This window comes from Gracilinanus agilis, chromosome 4 (genome assembly GCF_016433145.1).
Source record: "Gracilinanus agilis isolate LMUSP501 chromosome 4, AgileGrace, whole genome shotgun sequence".
Taxonomy (NCBI): domain Eukaryota; kingdom Metazoa; phylum Chordata; class Mammalia; order Didelphimorphia; family Didelphidae; genus Gracilinanus; species Gracilinanus agilis.
The window spans coordinates 396,773,568-396,797,670 of NC_058133.1; the positions used below are offsets into that span (position 1 = coordinate 396,773,568).

The 24,103-nt window shown below is 36.0% G+C and overlaps 1 protein-coding gene across 1 annotated transcript in view; it reads left to right on the plus strand.

Moving 5' to 3' along the window:
- Positions 1-24,103, plus strand: part of ARFGEF3 (ARFGEF family member 3) — a 215,742-nt gene that overhangs the window by 99,620 nt on the left and 92,019 nt on the right. The window contains exons 6-9 of the mRNA XM_044674613.1: positions 5,265-5,387; positions 10,113-10,155; positions 14,388-14,466; positions 23,713-23,817. Coding sequence (XP_044530548.1) covers positions 5,265-5,387; positions 10,113-10,155; positions 14,388-14,466; positions 23,713-23,817 — 350 coding nt within the window. The remainder of the gene's footprint in view (positions 1-5,264; positions 5,388-10,112; positions 10,156-14,387; positions 14,467-23,712; positions 23,818-24,103) is intronic.

Genomic DNA, 24,103 nt, shown 5'->3' on the forward strand with positions numbered 1-24,103 from the left:
AAGTCACTTAATCCCTGTTTGCTTCTTTTCCTCATCTATAAATGGGGACACACTAGAGAAGGAAACGATTTCCATATCTTTGCCAACAAAACCCCAAATGGGATCACAAAAGGTTAGACGCTACTAAAAATGACTAAATGTTAAGTTTCTTAATGAAAACAGCCTCAGCTCCTCTTTTCTAGGAGTCAATGCCTTTACAGTGTACATTGTTTCATCTAAGCAATGCTGTTCACCACACTTTATAAACAGGAAAATAGCTATAGATATGGCAATGCAGAGCTTTTGACATGTGCATTTCACCCAGGTCCAGGAGCAAAATTTCAAATACAATTTTTTCCTTTAGATTTGTGCATATATGCTAGAAGTTAAAAGTAAAACAGTAGGAGACCTTCTATTTCTGGTTATAAAAGGCAAGTTATTTAGTCATTGGTCCTCTGTTGAGAACCTGTGGCTACCCCAGCTCCCCTCCTTCCCACCTTGCTTTATTTGGTACTGTTGTTAATCATCAGCCCCCATGGGAAAAAGGGAATATTTCATTGCTTCAAGTTTGTTCATTGATCCTTGCTTTTTAGTTCATTTTCTTTTTGCTTTGGGGGTGGAAGGGGATATATGTTTTGTTCACTAACCCATTGTATTTTTGCTCATAGTTGTGTTTAGCATGTCATAAAGTTGGATGTCCACGAATGCATGAAATGATCAAATTATCCATTTCTCAGCTCCTTACTGCCTTGTGCCATCGTTCTTGTGCTCCTGTACAGTTGGCTTTGCCCAAGGTATTGAGCTGGGTCCCTGGTTCGTGGGCAAGACTGATGAGTGGAAGTATTAGTTCTACACTATGAAAGCAGAGTGATTGTGTTTGGGGGGGGAGCACAGTTTTGAGGCAACTGAAAGAGGAAATCAATGCACCCTTTGCCAGAAACTCCGCCTGCAACATATCGTTATGTTTCTAACTTTATCTCCTTGTTCTTAGCAACTCTTGGAGGTAAAGGAACCCTAGAACGCATTGATCTTAATAATAATTATAATGATCATACATTCCAATCCTTATATTGAGATGTTTGGGGAAAAGTTATTCTTTTTACGAAGCCTTTTAAAAAATACATCATCTTCATTTGATCTGGTCTAGAAAATCCAGGTGACTGAATTCATTAACCTAGTTTGGAAATTTTGGAAGTGAACATTTTCCACTTCAACTTCACTAATACATTATACAGCAGAATTTAGAATCTTTGCTTCAAAAAGAACCAGGAAAGTTCAGGTTCATTACTGTCAGAAGAATTCAGTTCAATTCCCCAACATCTATTAAGTACCTATTATATGCCTAACACCATCCAAAATACTAGGAACACATGACAGAAATGAAACAAGCCCTGCCTTTAAGAAGTTTACATTCTATTGAATGAATAAAATGGGATAACTCCTGGCTCTGTAAGTTAGGTGCTATTATTTGATGTATTATACATACGTAGCTATATACCTAGCTATCCATCTAGCTGCCTGCCTATCTATCTATCTATCTATCTATCTATTATCTATCCATCTATCATTTATCTATCTATCTATCCTTCCATCAATCTATCTATATATAGCTATCTAGCTATATATATCTATCCATCTATCTATCCATCTACCATCCATCCATCTGTCTATCCTTCCGTCCATCTATTATCCATCTATCTTTCCATCCATCTATCATCCATCTATCATCCATTTCTCTATCCACCTTTTTACTTTTATGCAGCATTGATTTATCCAACTCTTATTTTGAAAGTAAATTTTCTGGTTGGAATTGTTTTTCCCTTACAAATATAAATGGAATTTTTAAAACTTTGGAGATTAAATAAATTCACTCTTTAAATACCAACAGGAAAAATAGATACTATTTAGTGTCATTATGTTGCACTGCAAATTAAACATCATAAAAAAATTGAAATCCAAAAACATTGGCTTAGAATTTAGCTACTTGTTTCTATCCATTTTTTTTATGATTGGCAATTCCATATGACATCACATTTTATCTAGACTGACTTTCATGTATCTACAGATGATAGATGTAATTAAGGGATGTAGGGTTTAAGAGTCATATTTACCAGTTTCACTTGAGGTGTTCACATTTGAATTGTTTTATATACATGCACATATGTATATACATGTATATATATATATATATATATATATATATAAAATTTTAAATCAAATTATATAGGTTACCATGCTTTTGAGCCCAGAACTGTGACCTCATAGATATAAGGGCCTCTAGGTGAGAGGACTCACTCTACCACCAATGCAGATTTGTAACTGTTCTTCAGCTTCTGTCCTTAGAGTATTTCCTGATATGGGAATGGGGAGCAGGAATGAGATTGAGAGGCTGAATCATTTGCCAGGTTCATATAGCCTGTATGTGTCAGAGATTGGATATGAAACTTTGATGTTTTCTTACTCTGAGGTAGACCTCTCTACTACCTCTCAGGAGATGCCACCCTAACTCTCGGGAGACATGGCATGGTTATGAGGCTTTTAAAAGTGCAAAACAACTTGTGTGTATTAAAAAAAAAAAAGCCTCGTATAGAAGACTGTCAGTTTCAAGTTCTGGAATCCTGTTCAAATCCTGCCTCAGAAACATACTAGCAATGTTACTATGGGCAACTCACTTATCTTCTTCATCTTCCAGTGTCCCATAGCTTTATTAATTGCAGATGGGTTTCTGATTTGCATTATGAAGGGTGTTTCCATAATGGGAAGCCTTATTTGAATGAAAATATATCAACCATACCCCATCCCAACAAAAATTAGAGAAAAAATATCTGCATTCAGAGATCCTCATTGAGGAAGCAAATACCAACTTGGAAACTTTCCAGCATCTTATAAAAAAATGTTGCATTATGAAGCACAGATGGTATTATCATAGTGTACATAATGTTATAAAAATCTGCTTGTGTTCAATTAGAATATTGAACATGCTTAAATGGTTCTAAGCCATTACATCCTATGCAAAAGCAAAACCTTTTTATGATCAAAATGCAATTTTACTGTTTTTTTTAAAGCATGTATAGTTTCATCATGATGTAGATACAGATGCCAAGTAAGAGAGTGACTTTTAAATTAACTAGTAACAAAGTAATTTTGTAAAAAGTTGCTCTTTAGTCCTTCTATTATTTATTATCTTTATTTTAAACTACCACAATGAGTCAACCCAGGACAGCTGGCAAGTATGCTTTAGCTTCTAAGAGCTCATTTGACTAATTGAATACATATAGAAGGAGAAAATCTGAAATCAAAAAGAATACATTTTTAAAATTCAATTGCCAGCCAAATGCCACTTTTTCATAGCCTGCCTGAAATCTTTCCTGCCAAATGGTCAAACATTTCTTTTCCCTTCCAGTCAAGTTAATAATCTTGAAATTGAAACCTGCCACTTGTTTAAAGGGAGACATTTTATTATCTTGGCTGACACTATTAAAGGAAATGCCTCCCAGAATAGGAATCATTGGTACCATGGATTATTGGATTATTCCTTTCTTGCCGTAGCTTTAGATATATGCCATGATAATAAAATTAATCATTACAATACAAGGTCATATGGGGGAAAGGAGGGTATATGTTATGTGTGTGTTCTTAAAAGTTACTCTGATTTTCAAATTTTTATATTATTATAAAGTTCCTTTCACCCAATCTTTTTTCAATAATTTATAATACAGAATAATTTATAAACTTACAATAATGGTTATTCTGTAGTGCAGAGGTATCAAAAACATTTGCCTATGTAAACTACATGTGTTCCACAATAATCCTAGTGTAGCCCCCTGGATTAAAACTTTGGGAAATAATTAACCAAAAATTTAAATTAATTAAATTAATTTAAATTAATATTTAATTTGATATCAGGAAGTATTTAATAAAATCAACTAAAATACAAAAAAGTGTGGATAATGTTAATATTTTGAAGTCATTGTAAAGCTCTCAGGGATTATTAAGTATGTTTAATGGCCTTCATTCCCACAGGTCTGCTATAGCTCAATGACTTCCTTATGCATTCATTAATAAAAAAATGAATACAGCAGGCAGGTGTGTTTTCTCATGGAAGGAACAAAATTTGAAAACGCATAAAGCATGTCATCATAATTGTTTTTTCAAACCTGAAGCACCAAGTCTGATTTTTAAAAACCGTTGGTTTTTTTTTGGGGGGGGGCTGTGTTGGTGCACCTATGGCATGTGTGCTGGAGGAGGCTGTTCCCTTCCCCATCTCCACTATGCCTGAGGACATTTTTCACATCACCCTCCTCTCTGCCCAGTAGCCCAATGGGAGCTCTTCTTCCTCCCCTGTCTGGGGTAAGGAGGTGGCTCACATGTGATGTGAGGGTGCCATTCGGGCACTCAGTCTCTAAAAGGTTCACCATCACTGGCATAGGGTAAGGGAGGTATTTTCAGACTGGCTTCTAGTCCATTGAGTTTTATTTTGGATGAAATTACTTGGCAATTGCATTCCTGAGTTAAGGCAGCTAGGTAGCACAGTGGATGACATGTTAGTTAGCTCTAGAATCAGGGAGAAATGAGTTAAAAATCCAACCCCAATCTGTGTGATCCTGGGCAAGTTAACCTTTTTTTTTTTCCCTCAGCCTCCTCAACTGTAAAACAAGGATAATAACAATGGAAACTATGTCAGAGAGTTGTTGTGAGGATCCAATGAGATAATATTTTGTAAAGCACTTAAACTGCCTGGCACGTAGTAGACACTATATAAATACAGGTTATAATCATTATTGCTATTAATACTAATCCCTGTCTGTCTCAATTTACTCATCTATAAAATGAGGATAATAATAGCACCTACCTCTCAGGATTGTGGAGAATATAAATTAAGATGATACTTGTGAAGCACTTTATAAACCTTAAAGCAGTATAGAATTCCTAGCTATTATTATTGTAATTAATTATTATTATTATTATTCATTAGTGTTTTTCCTGTGCCTTTGGGCCACATACAGGAACCCGTTTTGAACATCAGTCACCATTTAAAAATATAGAAAAGTAAGACTGCTAACCAGTAACTTCTACCTCCTATCCAAAAAAAAAAATGAGAAAACAGTTTCATGGGGCCATTTTAACATGGTTGGAAATCTAACAAACAGATAACCCTAATTCGGGCTGACTTTCTGTACCTGAGGGAAATTGATATCTTCTTCTGTTGTTCTCTTTAAATGTTGTTAATGAATGTACCTCTATCTACATGGTATGTGTGTGTTGCTATCTTATTTCCCCACCAGGTGTGCATTGAGACATACGTATCTAGCTGTCACCAACGTAGTATTAATACTGCTGTGCGGGCAACTCTCAGTCAAATGTTGAGTGACTTGACTTTACAATTACGGCAAAGGCAGGAGAACACGGTGAGCCTTGCAGTATCTGCACACTGATCAGGTTTTTGGTGTTGTCCTTCATATGTGACTGCATGCTGTCTACCACCCTTCATGGCTCCCTGCAACACTCCCAAAACTTCACCTTTGTGATAACAAGGAACACAATTTAAGGGCTTATATAGTAAAGTCAGATGGGAGCTCATACATTTCGTTGTTTATTATTATTATATATAAATATTATTTATTATATTGAGTTTTCTCAGATACTTTGATACATATATTGCTTCTTCTATTATTTTCCCCTCTAAATAGTCTTTTTAAAAATATTATAATATTCAATTTTTATTTCAGTAATTTTGAAATTGCATCTGTTATTTTTTTAAAATGTTCTCATTTGAGGCTCTTCCTCTCATCCAGTTTTTTTCTGACAGGTCAACATTGCCGTATTAAATGTTGCTGAAAACAAATTCTTTTAAAAAATAAATAAAAAATAAAGTTTTCCACATGTTTTAATAAGATTTCAATAAATAAAAACATCATCAGAAATTTTGCATCTAGATCTAGATTTTTGAGCAAGAGGTATGTATCACAACACCCATTCCTATTGAAAACACTAGAAAGACTAAGAATAGAAGGGCTCTTCCTCAAAATAATAAACAGTATATATTTAAAACCATCAGCAAGTATTATCTGCAATAGGATAAATTAGAAGCCTTCCTAATAAGATCAGGAGTGAAGCAAGGATGCTCATTATCACCTCTGTTATTTAACATTGTACTAGAAATGCTAGCAATAGTAATTGAAGAAAGAGAAATTGAAGGGATTAAAGTAGGCAATGAAGAGACTAAACTATTACTCTGTGCAGATGGTATGATGGTATATTTAAAGAATCCTAGAAAATCAACTAAAAAGCTAGTAGAAATAATTAACTTTAGCAACATTGCATGGTCCAGAAAAAAAGGTATGTATCAGTATTTCTCCTTCATAGGAGAAATATTTTCTTGGCTGATAGAGTAAAAGAAATAGCTGAAAATGTGGATTGTTCTGTCATCCAAACTCATTACTGGTCTGTCTAAATTTGAAAAAATAAGCATGTCTGGGGAAATTGCAAGTGTATTTATCTCCTCCATATCTGTTACCTGCTGTGAATAAAAATGAGTACTTGATGAGCTCTCTTCCAAAATCAGTGTCTTATATCTGAATATTATCCATGCATTGTCTTAATTTCCTCCTTTAGAGAGTCATGTCCAAATTGGAGGACTTGGAGATAACTTTTCATTTTTTTCTTTGAATAAGAAAAGTGAATTACAGTTGTAGTTTGAGACTTTGAGACACCTTTTTGAAATAGCCTAGAAGGTTTCAAGGATTTTCCCACCAGATTTCTAGAAGTGGAGAAATTAAGTCGAGAAGGGACCTTTTAGCTTAATCAGCTCCATCCCCCCACATTTTACAGATGAGGAAACTCAGATACAGAGGCACTCTGTGACTCAACCAGAAATATGCCGCTCCTTAGCAATGGAGCCCAAAGCAGAATCCTGATTTCCTTGACTTCCCAGCACAAAATTGTGTCTATAGCTCTTGCCTGTCTTTATATCCTTCAGCACTTAACACAGAGCCTGACCTGAATTACTTGAACATTATGACTTGCTAGGTCTGCTTCAAATGACTGGTGTTGAAAACCTCTGGTCTGGCATACCAAAGGGTTCTTCCCATTTCATTCTCTATAATAACCGACAACTAAGTCTCAACACCACAGTATCATAATCAAAGTATCAAATTTGAGATACTGGGGATCCCTACCTACCTCTTCTAAAATGGCCTTATCTCTGAGGTGGGTTTTGTAGAGCTAAGGAGAGAAGGATTAGTAAAAAGCTAAGGCCAATAAGCATGCATTTCCTAAACTATAGGAACCATAACAATCTTTGTCCCTTGGAAATATATTGATGAGGTCCTAAATGCTAATCCAGGAGGGGCAAAGTGAAGGAATATTTTTGCAATGAAATAGAGGATTTAAACTATTCTCATACCCTCTAAGTGGCTACATGTAGCTATTTTAAAAAATATAGATATTTAAATAATTTAGAAGGGAAGCAATTATTAGCACCAAAATTTTCTCATGGAATTCCTATATATATATATATATATAATTCCAGGATTCTGCAGACTATGCTAGATTGAGGTAGGGAGTTGGTTAAAAGAGGAGGCATATTTACGAAGAGAATATAATTGTCTTTTGATGAGACAGATTCCTAAAATTAACATGATCACATCTTCGAGAGTTGCATTAGAAAGCAACTTAAACTGAGAAGGTTAAGTTATGCAGCCAGTATATTTCAGAGAGAGAAGATATGAATCCAGATCTTCTTGAGGTGAGCTCTCTCTTTAATAGGGCAGCCAGGTGACCCAGTAGATGGTGTGCTGAACCTGGAGTCAAGAAGATTATTATTCCTGAGTTCAAATATGGTCTCGGATACTTCTTAGTTGTGTGATCCTGAGCAAGTTACTTAACCCCAATGTCCAACCCTTACCATCCTTCTGCCTTGGAGTCAATACTTAGTATCAGTTCTAACAGAGAAGAAAAGGGTTTAAAAATAAAATAAAAATAATATAAGCAAGGGAAGGGAATAAATATTTAGGTAGATGATGATAATCTGGGGCAACAGTGTATAATAGAGTCAGTGAATCATCAGAATTTAAGTTTCTTACTATATGCCAGGTAAAAAAGCTGGGCATGAAAAGAAAAGCAAAAACAGGCCTTGAATGTGCTCTTCAAAGAGCTCACATTCTAATCTACAGCATGTAAATAAGAAGGACCACTAGATTTGGAGTGAACCTAGATGCTTTTGCTTTATTGGGTGACCTTGGGTAAATCATTTAATCTCTCTGAGCCTAGTTTCTCATCTGTGACATGAGATTAGTATGGCTTGCAGTATATACCTTACAGAGTTGTAGGGAGAAAAATGCTTTACAAATCTTAGTATACTCTATAGGTATCAATATCAGTAGTAGTAGTAATACTAGTAGTGTATAGTAATAGCAGTAGCAACAGCAGCAGCATCTATTGTTATTATGAAAATATTAATTTGTCAAGTGGGATGGGAAACGGTTTGTTAAATGGAAAAGTTGGTTTTAATTTAAATATCTCTTTAATTATCATATAGTACTTCTCAAGAAAAAAGAATATGTAACTTCACAGTTAAATATTATATACCTGTGGGAGGGCATCGTATCTAATATCAAGCTTATGTAGAAGATATGATTTCAAATAGAAGAAGAGATACTCAGGATGACAAAACCAATTAGCCCAAGTACATTGAGTCAACTAATTCTTGTTTTTTCTTTTCTAGAGTTGATTTTTCTGTTGCCCCAAGTTTAATGATGAATTCAACCCAATGTTATCATTGAAATCGAACTGAGCAATGTCATTGTTATGAATTGCTTATTTAAAAAGCTCAAATTATACATGAAAATGTAAAGTATATTCCTTTGTATATGAAATCAGTAGGGGTATGGTAGATGCCGGACTCTCCTTTTACAAGAGAACTTAAATCAAGTCCTGCATCTGAAACATATTCACTTTGGCAAATTATCTTAGCTTCTTGGTGTCCCTGGCAATTAAGACTGTAAATCATATTCATGGTGGGAGCTGCCCCCTCCCACGCACAATATTATCTTATACAAATTTCTTTTTAAAAAGTTATAAGCATATGCGTCTCCTGTTCTGTAGGAGCGGTGCATGTTTTCTGAGAATTAATATGAAATACTGAACTTCCAAAATCTGTGTAAAAGAGATACCACAAACGGTATTAGGTGACCTTTATATGTTACATGTAACTTAACTGGAGTTAGTGAAACTCCTAGAATACCCTGAAGATTTAACTAATGTGCTTCTCATAAAAGAAGAGAAATATCTGATATTCCTCACATTTTAATTCTAAGATGCAGTTTCCCTACACCATCTCTACCAAATTGCTCTGTATGAAAATGGACTCTTGTTTATGTGGGTAAAGACTCACTGTTATTTATTAGGAAAGGGTAGAAAAACCCTTCACTCCACCCCACCCACCTTCACCCCCATGACTATTGAAATCTCCTTCTCCAGGAAGTGAGTATTAAAATTTCACTTCTTTTCTCTTTCTGTTTTATGTGATCACAAAACCAAAATATATTATCATTGTGCCATGTTGAGTATATATAAAAACAGATGAGAATGCCTGGTTTGTTTATTTAATCATTAAAGTTTAATATACTGTCCTTGAGATAAAATAGGCAGTATGACTGAGCACCTTTCAGAAGGAAATGGTATTTGGCTTTTGCATAGTACATATGAATTTATGGTAGTACTCTTACTGGTCCCATTTGTGACCAAGGGTATGCTAGGTGAATGAGTGATGTCAGCAGCCTTGAAATAGAATTGGCTTTCACACAAAGTTAAGTGACTCACCTGTAAGTTTAATCAATGTTCTTGGCTTTATGGGGACCACAGTGTAACCATGAATCAACCATGCAAAATTTCATAAGATTAGTAGTAGCTGAAGTGAGTACTCTATGAAAATTATACTAGACTACAGCCCTCTTTCTTCTTTTTCATAAACTTCCTTGAAAATAGAAAAGATGTAGCAAGGAAAAATGTGTAGGTTAGCCAGTGAATGATCTTGATGAGTGAGGTCTTGTGTACTATCTTCATTCTTGGCTTTAGAGGCATGACTTCTGTAACTGAATGTCTTAATTGTGGCATTTCTCTTCTTTTACTAGATTATTGAAAACCCAGATATGCCTCCAGATTTGGGGAAACAAGGTATTTCACTTGATTTTTTATGACTGTTCTTAGGGCTTCTATAGCACATTTTATTTTATTTAGGGGAGCAAGGTAACCTAGCGTATAGAGCTTTTGATTTGGAATCAGGGCACACCTACATTCATCACTTTCTGCTTCCATTATTCCTGTCAGACCCCAGGTAAGTCACTTAATATCTGTTTGTCTTAGTTTCTTCATTTCTAGAGTGGCAATAATAATAGTGTCTACTGCTCAGAGCTGTTGTGAGGATAAAATATTCTAATATTTGTAAAGTGCTTTGCAAATCTTAAAGCACTATATAAATATTATTATTGTCATTTTGTTATATCAGCTGCTCTCTTACTCATATATTTTATCCTCCTTAGTACTATTATAATTTGTTACATATAGGAATTTATCTCATCAATTGACTTTTTTCTCCATGTGCCACTTTTAATTTATTTTCCTCATGTTATCTTGCTTATTAATTGCTAAAATGAAATGTCAGAATCACATATGACTCTGACCAGTTTTTTTAGACTGGAGGTTTTTGTTATTGTTATCGTTTGGTCGTATCCAACTTTTTAGAACCCCATTTGGGGTTTTCTTGGCAAAGATATTGGATTCATTTGCCATTTTCTTCTCTAGTGAATTAAGGCTAACAGAGATTCAGTGACTTGCCTGGGGTCACACAGCTGGTGTTTGAGATCAGATTTGAACTCAGGTCTTTCTGACTCTAGACCCTGTGCTCTATTTACTATACTACCTAGCTGCTCCAATCTAGAGGTTTTAAAAACATGTCATCTTAAAGGTTTAAAATAAAAGAATACAGAGCTTTTATAATTCCAATAAGGATTTAAATATCTATTTGTCTTCTATATTACAGTTAATTAAGGAGGGATGAGTGGGTAGGAAGGAAATAGAAGAAAAGGGCACAAAATAAGAAGTAGGGCTGTGGGGGGAGGAGTAATATAGGAGAAACAGACTGGCTCAGAGATCCAAAGAAATAGTATAAGAGAGGGAGATCTTTTTAATCAAATAAGCAGACCGGGAAACAATATATTATATACCACTTGGAGAATCAGGGAGAATCTTGAATGCTTAAATTAAGCTAATTTAAACTAGTAGGATCTGGAGGAATATCACTGAGGTCTGAATTATTAGGTAAATTTTTCTTTTCACACACTGATATTCACTTGGGCTGTAAATTCCAGAGGGTTAACACATCCTTAAGATAATCCTTAAAATCCATTTACAGAAGTATTCAGTAGGACCTTGTTTTACATGAACTCAGCACACACATATTCAGGTATATGTGATTGGCAAACAACAACCAAAAAAAACCACACACACACACACACACACACACGCAGAAAAATACTTAAAATAAAAACTCTTAATTACGTTATAAATCCATGCCATTTTCTCAAACAATATTAAATCTCACAGCAGTTCACCCAATCTCACTCATTCTTCCTGTTATGGTTAAAATTCTTTGCAGATTGTAGCTTAATTTTTGTTGTTCTTATTATTTTATGATATGTATTTATATATTATAGTTTTATATAAAATGATATTTAGAATATAACTAAATAATAATATAAAATATTAAACAATAAAAATTTTATTAAATATTGTTGTTATTCATTATTAACTATTGTTTATTAAATAGCAAAAATCAGGCCAGAAAAAAGAGACACAGAAGTACAAGCCATGCATGGCTTGCTATCTTCTTTCTGCCACCTCCCCTGCAAGCAGACAGAGTCAACCCCAAACCAGACTGCTCACCCTCTCTATTCCATGATTACAAGGGAAGAGCACCATTTCTTGTCCCCTCTGCCAAATGTCTTCATGACATCGCTTTCCCAACCCTCTGTGATTGGTGCACTCGGACCTTAGTCCAGAAAAGAGGAAGGTCTTCTAGACACCAAGAGTAACCATGCAACTTTTAGAATGGCAGCACAGTGCTTGTATAGCATCTTCTAGCATGGTAGACAAGAGGAGGATCTTGGTAGACATGGTAGAGAAGAGGAGAGGCCACCCATGGCCTCAGTGAGATACAGTTCAGACCTTCAGATTTAAGATTTTTTTTTTTTGCTGTAAAGTAAAAAGGTTGTTTTGGGAGCCAAGAAGGAATTCAAATTAATATTAACTTTCCGCACTACTGAGCAGCATCAATGTGAGTCATTACATTATCTTGTACCAAACATTAGCATGAGTCTTTGTTCCGAGTTCTCACTTGTAACAAGTCATGTCACATCAGAGTAGTGCTTCTTTGTTTCACTAATGCTATTTAGTTATTAATAATGACCCCAAAGTATAGGAGTAGTAATGCGAGTAGCTCTGAGAAGGTTAAGAAAAATCATAAAATGCCTAGGTATGCTTATGTAAGAAATACTTATTCAATAATAGGGTTTGCTATTATGAGTAGTTTTCAGTTTATAGAAAGGATCTTGGAACATATTGGTCATGTAAAACAAGGTCCTATTGTGTTGTTGATCTTCAGGAGTAGAGAGTTCCCTATACCAAGGAAATTACAGCTCTAGATACATTCCCTCCTCCCCAAAATACTTCCTTTTTCTCTATGAAATATTTATCAGTATTAGCTCCTGCTGTTAGTTCTTCCTTCTCCTTTTTATTCTTTTACTTAAAGAGACTCTGCTCTGAATGGAATAACTAGAGAGGCTCACTAAGGGAGTAATTATTTCCTGGACTTGGTATGGCAGTGACTAGAGCATTAATACTAGGGGGACTAAGTCTAATCAAGCCAAATGCTGGGTCTTTCAATGAAAGCATATACTCATTGGTTCATAATTTAATAACAGGGTTTTTCTTTATTTTTTTCTCTTTGTATCTATCATTCTCTGGTCTTTAGCTCCAGGCATCTTTCTCATAAATTCTTGACTATTTATACCGTAGTCATTGTCAATAACAAGAATCTGACTATTCTCAGTGTTGCCCTTTTAGGGTGATTTCATTTGATTTTTGTAACCTTTATTTTAAAAAGTGATAATACTAACTCTATGATTCTAGGGCTAACTTTCCATTTTCTTATTTTCCCATTTTGTTGTCCCAGAGCATTTTCCCCAAGAACAAAGTGACTTAGATATCAATAAGGAAATGAGATTTCCAGGAGTTTTATTTCATTTTGTCTTTAGAGACAAGAATAATCTAGTTTACAATGTCTTGTACATTGCAGGCATACACAAAATACAAAAAATGAATGATCAATGATTTACTAGTAATAGTCAAAAGAGCTAACTATATTTCGCATAAGCCTTAAATGATGATTATACATTCTTTAAAAAAAAAAGTAGTGTGCTGTAAAGTGGTGGTCCATGCAAGTTGGATATTCCTATTTGAGTTTCAGTGTTTCAGCAACTAAATCATAGGGAGAAGATATCTCCTCTTGAAGTTAACTAATGAACGTAAGATAAAAGTGGCTCTTTGGCAGAATTTTCATATGAACTTGCAGGTAAAGCACCAGATTTCTTGTCACAGGTGCCCCAGTTTCAAGATTTATCTAGTGTCTTGGAAATATTGTTCATGTTCTTATCTCTGATACCCTTGATTATAGTAAGTGCCTGATAGTAGTACTCTCAGGTCAGTAATCTTGAGAACAACAAAAGCTATATATAAACAGATATGGCATGTCACGATATCAATGGGCAACATTTGCTTGTTTTGGCCTAATTTAGTATTCTTGAATTCTAACTCAATTATATGCTGGTAATGTTTATTTGAGACAACTCAGTGGTGTAGTGGATAGAGCACTAATCCTGGAGTCAGAAAAACCTGAGTTTAAAAACAGCCTCACTTGTACTGGCTGTGTGATCCTGGGAAAGTCACCTAGCTTCTGTTTGCCTTAATGCACTAGGAAAGGAAATGGCAACCACTTCAATGTCTTTGTCAAGAAAAGTATTGGCGTTTTATAGTCCTCAGAGTCACAAAGAGTTGGACATCACTAAACAACAATGTTTGTTTAGAACAAAAAACAATTTGTAACATGTTAAAAGAGGAAATAAATCCTCTGAGCTTATTTTTCTTCCAAAAAGGAACCATTGTCTCCCAGTTTTTATCTCTTCCTATGGAATTTCTCCCTTTTTTAGCTTTTTCTTCTTCTTTTGGGCTATTAGAACATCCAATCATGGGAACTCCAGAAAGTAGAAGGTATTAAAAATGGTGGAGTGACCCTGCAGATACTGCAGGACCCATTATTCCTCTTTTACTCTTTACTCTTTTCTGTTTTGAAGGTTCAACTTTAGAAACCCTCTGTGATGATGTTGTCTCCGTTCTCTCTGTCCTATGTGAGAAGCTGCAAGCTGCGATCAAGTAGGTGCTACAAATACCAACTCCTTTGGGTACCAAGAACCTGCTTCTACCATTTCTGTCTAGGAATGAGACTATCTTTCTATCCTATTTGTAGTTTACTAAATGATATACAAAATGACTGTTACATATAAAAAGACTATCCTATACAATAGATCATGAAAAAATACTTACTGGTTTACATAGAAAATCCCATTTGATCCTCACAATAATAATGTGTGAATGTGAAGACAAGTTTTTTTTATTATTGTCCATTTTATAAATTACTAAATTGAGGCAAAGAGAGATTGTTACTAGCCCTGAGTCACACCGCTGTTGAGTGTCTTAAGGGAGGACACAAATTCTGGTCTTCCTGATTCCAACCTGTTACTTTTTTTTTAAATTTAAAAAATTTGAATTAAACAAAATTTCCAAACTTTTTATATATAACTTCTATATTTCCCTCATTTGGAGCTTTTTATGAAGTGAGATCCCAAATTGTGAGACACCAATTATTATTTATCTAGGTTGCAAAAAATTCCATCATAACCTTCTCTTGGGAAAAATGTTTTAAAGATATTTTATTCATACTGAAAAATTATTGTCATTTTCCAAAAGTTTCTCACAGTAGTAGAAACTTCTGCTTTAACAAAGAAGCATCTTTAATCAAAACAGATAGTCACAATGACCCTGTCTGACAACAGTACCTCTTTCTGTGCTTGTAGCACAGCAGCGAGGTGGTACAGTGGATAGAGTGCTGAGCCTGGAGTCAGGAAAACCTGAGTTCAAATCTGCCTCAGATACCCAATAGCTTGGTGACCGTGGGCAAATCACTTCACCATGCTTGCCTCAGTTTCTTCGTTTATAAAATGAGCTGAAGAGGAAATGGCAAACCACCAGTATCTTTGCCAAGAAAATCTCAAATGAGTTCATGAAGAGTCACATACAACTGACACAACTGAACAATAACACCATTCCTGTAAGCCACCACTGAGGAAGGAAGTCCTGATTCATGTTCAGTCCTCTTGAATACAGTGACTAGTCACTGTATTCATCTGAGTTCTGATATTTTTTAAGGTTTTTCCCTTTACATTTTGTATCCCTTTATATTTTTCTCCACATATATTTTGACATATAATATGATGTCATTATGTCATCTACCCTTCCCATTCAATAAATTTACATTTTGTGCCAATAAAGTGTGTGATTATGTAATTTAAATTTCATATAGCCAGTTCCCTTTTATAGGACCTCATAATATTTTTCTAGCTATAGGCAGACACACACACTAGGTGCTCACATGCATGTAATCACACACATAAACCACTTCCCCAATGAAGTAAATCTCAACAAGGCTTTCTCTTTTAAATGGGATTTTTTCATGTATCAGTAGAAATTGTCTTTTTAAGTGATATAGGTTCAAAACACTGAATTTTCAGAGGGAGGATTGAGGAACTTGAGCCAGATTTATAAATAGCAAATCCTTTGGTTATCCAACATTCTGCTCACCAGAAGTCCCTGCAAACTGGGAGTTTTGTGCTTATAAAAATTCAATTCCACATTTTTTGAGAATGTGCCCACACTGCTCTTCTAGATTGGTGATTGAGCACAGTTTTTGCTTTAAGTCACTACAGAAGTCTTGAAAGTCTATCTGAGTCATCAGAAATGACTCTAAGTGTAGGTATAGGAATAATAGGGTACCGTGACCAGCTACCAACCAAACTGTCTTCTCAACCAGAGCTTCCTCATAAAGTGAGAGTTTACTTTTATCAATGAGCAAGTTAATGAGCAAAGAGTTTGATTTTTCTCTTGTTGTCTTGGAAACTATTGAAACATGGGCCAGGAAGAAATTCAAAATTATTTAAAACTTTGTGTTTGAATTACAAATGTGAATGTCTGCCTGATTCTTTCTTTGGCAGTTGCTATTTCACAGCCTTGTCATAGCATGATTTAGGAGAACTGAGTGATTAATTTATCTTGAAGTATCTTTTAAGGATGCAGTTTTATACTCTAGTTATTCCTTGGTGTATAAATGCCTATTCTGATTTAGGGTTGCCTAAAGAATATTTTACCACTTTTTTCTTATGTTGGATGGGACAGGAAGTAATTCTTTTGTGTTTAAATTATGTGTATTTATCATTTATTCAATAATTTAAAAGCTTGGGACTTAGGACAGCTGGGTGGCTTAAAGGTTTGAGAGTCAGATCTAGAGCTAGGAGATCATGGGTTTAAATCTGGCCTCGGACTTTTCCTAGCTGTGTGACCCTGGGCAAGTTACTTAACCCCCATTACCTAGTCTTTGCTATTCTTCTGCCTTGGAACCAATATACTGTATTGTATGTAAGATAGAAGATTAAAAAAAAAATTTAATAGTATCAGGACTGCTAAGATTTCTAAGCCAGTGATTTGAAAATGAGCTTTATGGGTAGTAGGATTCATTGCAAAAATTGATTTTTTTCCTCAGCTTCTCTTGATGATATTGGATTAAAGCTCTTTTAAAGCCCACTGCTGCCTAATACATAGAAGGTCTTATAGGGAATGCAGTAAATATTTAGTGACTGGTTCTTCTCATAATACTGTTCTCAGGTATAGGAGCACTAAGCCTACCTACTTAGGAGCCTTGAAGGTTCATTATTAATCAGACCTCTCTTAGTTAAGTCAAATTAATGCTCCCTTTAGCTCCAGAGGAAAATAAAACATTTTAGGAAGTTTTATGGGGTCTTAGAAGGAGCCTAGCTTGTCAAACAGATTTATCATAAGTTGCCTTGTGAGTATAAGCCAGAGCTTTGGTTTTATTGGAGTACCTGTTATAATTTCTTACCCTGCCTGTGATTTCTCAACTTTCTTTATTTAACTTGAAATGAGATCAAAGGGAGATTAATAAATATATAAGCATTTATTATGAGCCTATTCTGTATGCATTTGGGCTAGGCCTTGTACTGAGCTCTCAGGACACAGAAACAAAGATAAAATGTTCCCTGAACTGAACAAGCTTATATTCTATTGGAGTAGTCAATAAGTGCACATGTAAGTATTAAAAAAATAAAGTCGAATTAATTTGTGGGGAACACTAGTACCTAGGGAAGATCAGAGGTGGCTTCATCTAGAAGATGGTGCTTGAGTATTCTAAGAGATGGAGGTGAAGAGGGAGTGGATTCCCAACATCTGTCACTATCTTCTTCTTTCCTCCAATCTTCAGTGAAGAAGTTGCCTTTCTTCTTACCTAAACCAACCCCTTTACATGAATGAATCTCTGCCCCCATTCCTTTCTAACTTCCCCTGAAAGTTGCCCCTAATATCTTTACACTTTTTCTCCTATTCAGTCTCTCATTATCTTCTGACTCCTTCTATATTTTTGAAAAATAAAATTATCTCTCCTCCATCCTTAAAAAACTGTCACTTTATCAATCCATTCTCACTAGCTAGCATCCTCTTTGTTTCAACTATACTACAGAGAAAGTGACATGCTTCCTCCCCTTTCTCTCCACTTATTTTCTTCTAAACCCTCTGGATCTGACTTCTAATCTCTTCATTCATCTAAACCCAGCTTTTTCAGGTGATCTTTTAATTGCCAACTTAATGGAGTTAAGAGGCACAATGGCTGGAACCTTGGGCCCAGTGACCAAAAGACCTGGGTTCAAATATGACCTTAGACATTTGCCAATTATGTGATCCTGATTGTCATCTGATTTTCTCTGCCTCAGTTTCTTCAACTGAAAAATGAGGACAATAAGAGCATCTTCCTCCCAGGGTTGTTACGAGGATCAAATGAGATACTATTTATAAAGTGCTTAACATAATATCTGGCACTTTGGTTTTTTTTAGTCATTTGAATCATGCCCAATTCTTCATGACCCATTTGGGGCTTTCTTGGCAAAGATACTGGAATGATATGCCATTTCTTTCTTTAGCTCATTTTTACCAATGAGGAAACTGAGGCCTACAAAGTTAAATGATTTGCCCAGAGTTACACAGTGAGTGAGTATCTGAGGCTAGTTTTAAACTCAGGAAGATGAGTCTTCCTGACTCAAAGCCCAGGGCTCTCTCCACTGCATCACCTAGATGCTCTAAGCTGGCCAATAAATGCTTATTTCCTCCTTTCCTCTCTGGAGCCTTTAACACTGCTGATCACATTCTCCTCTTTCATTCTCTTTCCTCTCTGGGTTTTCATGACACTGCCCTCACCAGGATTTACTCCTATGCATCCAACCATTACTTCCTAGTCCTCTCTGCTCATTCTTCCTCTATAATATGTTCAATAATTACAGATGATCCCAAGGGTCTAATCTAGCCATTCTTCTCTTTTTTCCTCTATACTATCTCATTTGGAGATCTCATCAGCTCCAATGAGTGCAATTATCATATTTATGCAGATGATGCTATATCTAGGTCTGTTCTCTTTCCTAAACTCCAGTCTCACATTAGTAACTGCCTTTTGGATATCTCATCTCAAACTGGATATCCTGGAGGCATCTCAGATTCAATATGTTCAAAACAGAATTCATTATCTTTCCTCCAAAACCCTCCCTTCTTTTTACTTTTCTCTTACTGTCAAGAACACAACCTCCCAGACACTTGGGCTAGAAGCTTCAGGGCCATTCCTGATTTCTCATGCACCTATCCAATCCATTGTTAAATCTTTTAATTTTATTTTCACATTTCTCATATGTGTCTCCTCTTTTTCAGCCACACAGATACTGCCCTTAATATAGACTCTTATCATCCCATCTCAGACACTTATTAGTTTTGTAACCCTGGAAAAGTCATTTTACCCTGTTTGCCTCAGTTTTTTTTCAGTTCTAAAATGAGCTGGAGAAGGAAATTACAAACCACTTTAGTATGTTTGTCAAGAAAACCCAAATGCAGTCACAGAGATTCAAATATGAATGAAATGATTGAAAAACAATCATCTCTCATTTAGTTTAATCAAATAGTCTTCTAATTATTGGTTTCCTTGTCTGCTTACTTCTCCTCATGGCAGTCCATCCTCCATTCAGTTGCCAAGGTGATTTTTCTGAAGTGTAGCTATGACAGTGCCAGAGCCTCCTGGTTATGAGCTCCTGTAGCTCCCAATTACCTTTATTATCAACTGTAAAATCTTCTGTTTAGTATTTAAAGCTGCTTCTAATCTGGCCTCTTCTGAATTTTTCATTCTTCTTGTACTTAATTCCCTCCACATTCTCTGATCCAGCTACATGGGTTTACTTCAAGTTATTTAACAGGAAAATTCTCTCCATCTCAGTGACTTCCATTGGATTGTAATTCTTTGAGGGCAGGGACTGGTTTTTGCCTCTTTTTGTGTCCAATATGCTTGACATAGTGCCTGGCATATAATAGAGATTGATATTATACTGAACAAGTAATAGAATTACTTTGTACCAGATCAGTGGCTATCATCTCCCAAGCTTGTGATGCTGTGCTTCTTGGGTTCTCTAGCTTCCTTTCAAAACTCACTTCAAATCTATGATCGTAAGAGATGTTAATTCCAACCCCCCTCATTTTACAAAGAAGGAAGGTGTGACCTGAAAATTTAGTGGATAAGTTATTTTTTTTAAACACTCAGCTTAAGTCTCACCTTCTCTAGGAGGTCTTTCCCAGTCTGCTAATGCCTACTCCTTTCAGAATACCTTCCATTTTTTATATATCTTATATGTCCCTAATTATTTAATTTTTGTGACTTTCATTATAACGTGAGCTCCTTGAGGGCAGGGGTTGTTTTTTTGCCATTCCTCGTATCCCCAGCATCTAGTACACATAGTAAATACTAATTAAACACTCCCTTGTTGGTTGACTGACTTGTGGAAGTCAGCCTCGGCAAAGGCACGGACCAGGAGTGTTGGAAAAACTTGGAAAAATAATTCTTGGGAACGAAACCATTTTTTGGAACTCTTTATAGGATGATCTACTTCATTAAGTGGAGCAGCTGCAGCTGCAGTCATGAAGAGGGCTTCCCAACCATGAAATTCTCAAACAAAAGACAGAGAAATGTGACTCACGACCCTTCTGAGGAGGCAGTTTGCTCCCAGGGCTTTTCCAATGAGATATCTGGTTGCTAGGATTCTTTTCATATTAATTCTGGGCTGAATCCTAAGAGCTGGGAAATGGGGAAAATATTTGTGTGTCTGTGTGTCTGTGTGCATGCGTGTGCCCGTGAGCTTGCACGCTTGCATGTGTATGCACAATGTAAAACTGGGTGATTGGTGTAGGTGGAAAATGTCGATTTTAAATAGCTCCTTTAATGATATGACACATTCAGGGCACTGAGCTCCCCATTTTCTAGGTTGCTGCAGTCCCCTGAAAAGCTGCCACAATGAGTCTCCAAGGAGACTCAAATACCCTGGTTACCTTGGTAATATTTCTTGCCTGCCAATGTTTCAGGGGATTTAAAAACTACAATTGCAGTAGTGGCTTATGTTTGCTGATATGTACAGAAAGAAATCCTAGCTGAAAATCAAATAACAATCATCCAAAGTCTGGATTCTAGAGCCATCATAGAGTATGCCAGAAGGAGTGGGTCCTTGAGGACTGGGTTTCTCTTTAGTCTTGTCATTTCTAGAACAATGAGTTAAGAGTCCTGCTTCTCTGAGTATTATAGAAGCACTTTTTGATTTTTCTTTTTTTTCCTAGCCATTTCAGCTTTTGAAGAGTATATATTATTCCAATTCCTTAATGATGGCAGCCCTATAGTGAGCTTCCTTCTGGAATACAGAATATTATGACACTAACTAAAGTGTTCTACCAGAAGATGCTTTAAAGTTGACTGCATTTTTTTAATCTTTTTACTTTTTAAATCCTTACCTTCTGTCTTAGAATCAATACCACCTATTGGTTCCAAGGCAGAAGAGTGGTAAGGGCTGGGCAGTGGGGGTTAAGTGATTTGCCCAGGATCACACAGCTAAGAAGTATGAAGCCACCCTTAAACCCAGGACCTCCCATCTCTAGAGCCTGGCTCTCAATCCATTGAACCAACTAGCTGACTCTTGACTCCTATATTTAAATAACTATGTTGATTATTTTATTATCCTATCTGTTTCATTTATCTCTCAAAGTCCAGGATAGTCTCACAATGAAATATATGCCCCCTTTTCTTAACTCATCCAATCACCACAGGATTTCTTATTCTCATCATCTCTTTCCTAGATTATTGCAATAGTCTCATAATTGGCCTCCCCTGTCTCAATTCTCTCTCCCTCCAGTCCATCTTCCACACAACTGTTGAAGTGATTGTTTCCTAACACATAAATTTGACCATGTCACATTTGGCCACACACACACACACACACACACACACACACACACACACACACACATATATCCCCATCCCCAACTCAATAAACTCTAGTGGTTCTCTATTACCTCCAGAATTAATATGAAGACCTCTGTTTAGCATTGAAAACTCTTTACAACTTTTCCTACCTTTCTGGTCTTCTCATGCTTTTTTCTCCTCCAAGAATGCTACAATCCAGCCACATTGACCTACTTGTTCTTTGTATATGACAGGCTCTACATTGTCTCATCTCCCTCTGCTTGTACCTTGAATTCTCTGCCTCCTCAGGTCTGCCATATAGAGTTCTTGGCTTCCTTCAAGATTCATCTAAAATATTACCTTATACATTACTTTTCCTGCTCACTTGCTTCCCTCACCATACAACTGCTAATGATTTCTTCTTAAAGTTACCTTCCATCTACTCTGTATGTTTCCATGTTGTTTCTCCTTCATTTATGGACTCCTTGAGAGCAGAAACTGTCTTTGACTTTTTTTGCATTCCCAGTGGTTAGCACACTAACCAGCACTATAGCAAATATATAATAAATGCTTTTGGATTGATTGAGTGTGATATGTGAGGGAACCTACCTTTCCAGCCTTAGGTCACACTATTCCTTTCCATATTCTCTCTGGTCCAACCACACTAAATTACTCAACTGTACTTGTTTATCCTTTCCCCACCTCCATGTCCTTGCCAATACCATCCTTTCTTCATTTAATGGTTCTCATCATTATCTCAACATGTCTATCTCCATTTCATCTTCAAGACCTAGCTTAGTTGTCACCTTCTGAATAAAGCCTCATTTGATTCCCTTCCAATGAAAGCAATATTTCCTTCCTCAGAATTCTCATAACCTTTTCTTCTTGTCTGTCTTATGCATTAAATTTTATTATATATTATGAATACTGACATCTTATTTCCCTTCTTAATTTTGAATTCTCAGCTCTATTGAAGAAGAAAAGACTGTCATATATCTTTTTTACCCTTCTAGCTAGTAGCAAAGTTTTTAAACATCATGTGTGTTTTATAAATGTTCATGAAAGGAATGAATGAGTCACTCTCCTAAGACTACATGCATAAACGTTCCTTTAGGCTAGTTCTTAGAAGTTTACTTAGAATTTTGGCTACTAGCCTTTTTACTTACTTTTCTTAATTGCTAAGGCCTCCAAGGCATATTTTTTTCCAATTATTTGTGATTGGAAGTTAATTGGGGGAAGGAAGAAACAGAATTTAAAATAATCTTAAAAGACCAATTGCCATATCTTACTTGCCTTCAAACATTGTGTGTTAAATTTATCCTAATCAATCAGAGGGAGAGATAATGAGTGCCCTATATTGGTACCTACAAAATATAAAAATAACTATACAGGGGGCAGCTGGGTAGCTCAGTGGATTGAGAGCCAGGCCGAGAGACAGGAGGTCCTAGGTTCAAATTCGGCCTCAGACACTTCCCAGCTGTGTGACCCTGGGCAAGTCACTTGACCCCCATTGCCTACCCTTACCAATCTTCCACCTATAAGTCAATACACAGAAGTTAAGGGTTTAAAATTAAAAAAAAATAACTATACAGTGCATTGGGTGGATCTTCTATGAGTATTTATGAAAGTCATGGGAAAAGAACATGTCCAGGCATGGCCAAGAATCGATAACAAGGTGTTTTTGGGTTGTGGCTATCCATGCCATTAGTGGGGGGTGATTCCACCACCCCCTCCACCCCAGGGATAACAGAGCTATTAAGGCAGCCCCTTTCTTTAACCTTCCATTTACACATTCTCTCAAAAGTTATTACTAGTTTGTGTTTTTGCTAGTAGAAGTATAATCATCTGTAATTCTCACTTGTGGGATATAAATGGTCATATTATTAATGTTGGTTATTTTCCTTCAAATCAGTTATTGAATGACCTACAAAATAATCTAGGAAAAAGAGAGTTATGCTATTAGAAATCTCTCTTTCCAGGCCAATGGCAGGTTACTGAGAATTTTCCCCCCATTCTTTCTCCAGTGAAAATCAGCAGCTGCAGCTTCTTTACCTGGAGTGCATTCTGTCCATGCTCAACAGTTGCTCTACGACCATGCATAACCACAAAGGTTTCACTGATCTCATTTGGTAAGCATTTGTCCTGGGTACTGTCTACAAGTAAAAGGATATTGAGAGGAGAGAGTAAAAGAAAGAAAGAGGGAGAGAAAGAAAGTGTGAGGGAGAGAGAGGGAAGATGAGAAAAAAGGAGAGGGAGATAAGATAAGGAGAGAAAGTGATAAGGAAACAGAAAATAAGAGAAAGTCTGAAAGAGAGGAAGGGATGGAATAAAAGAGGAAAAATGAGAGTTGAGAGAGAGAGAGAGAGAAAGAGAGAGAGAGAGAGAGAGAGAGAGAGAGACTGTCTCTTATACACA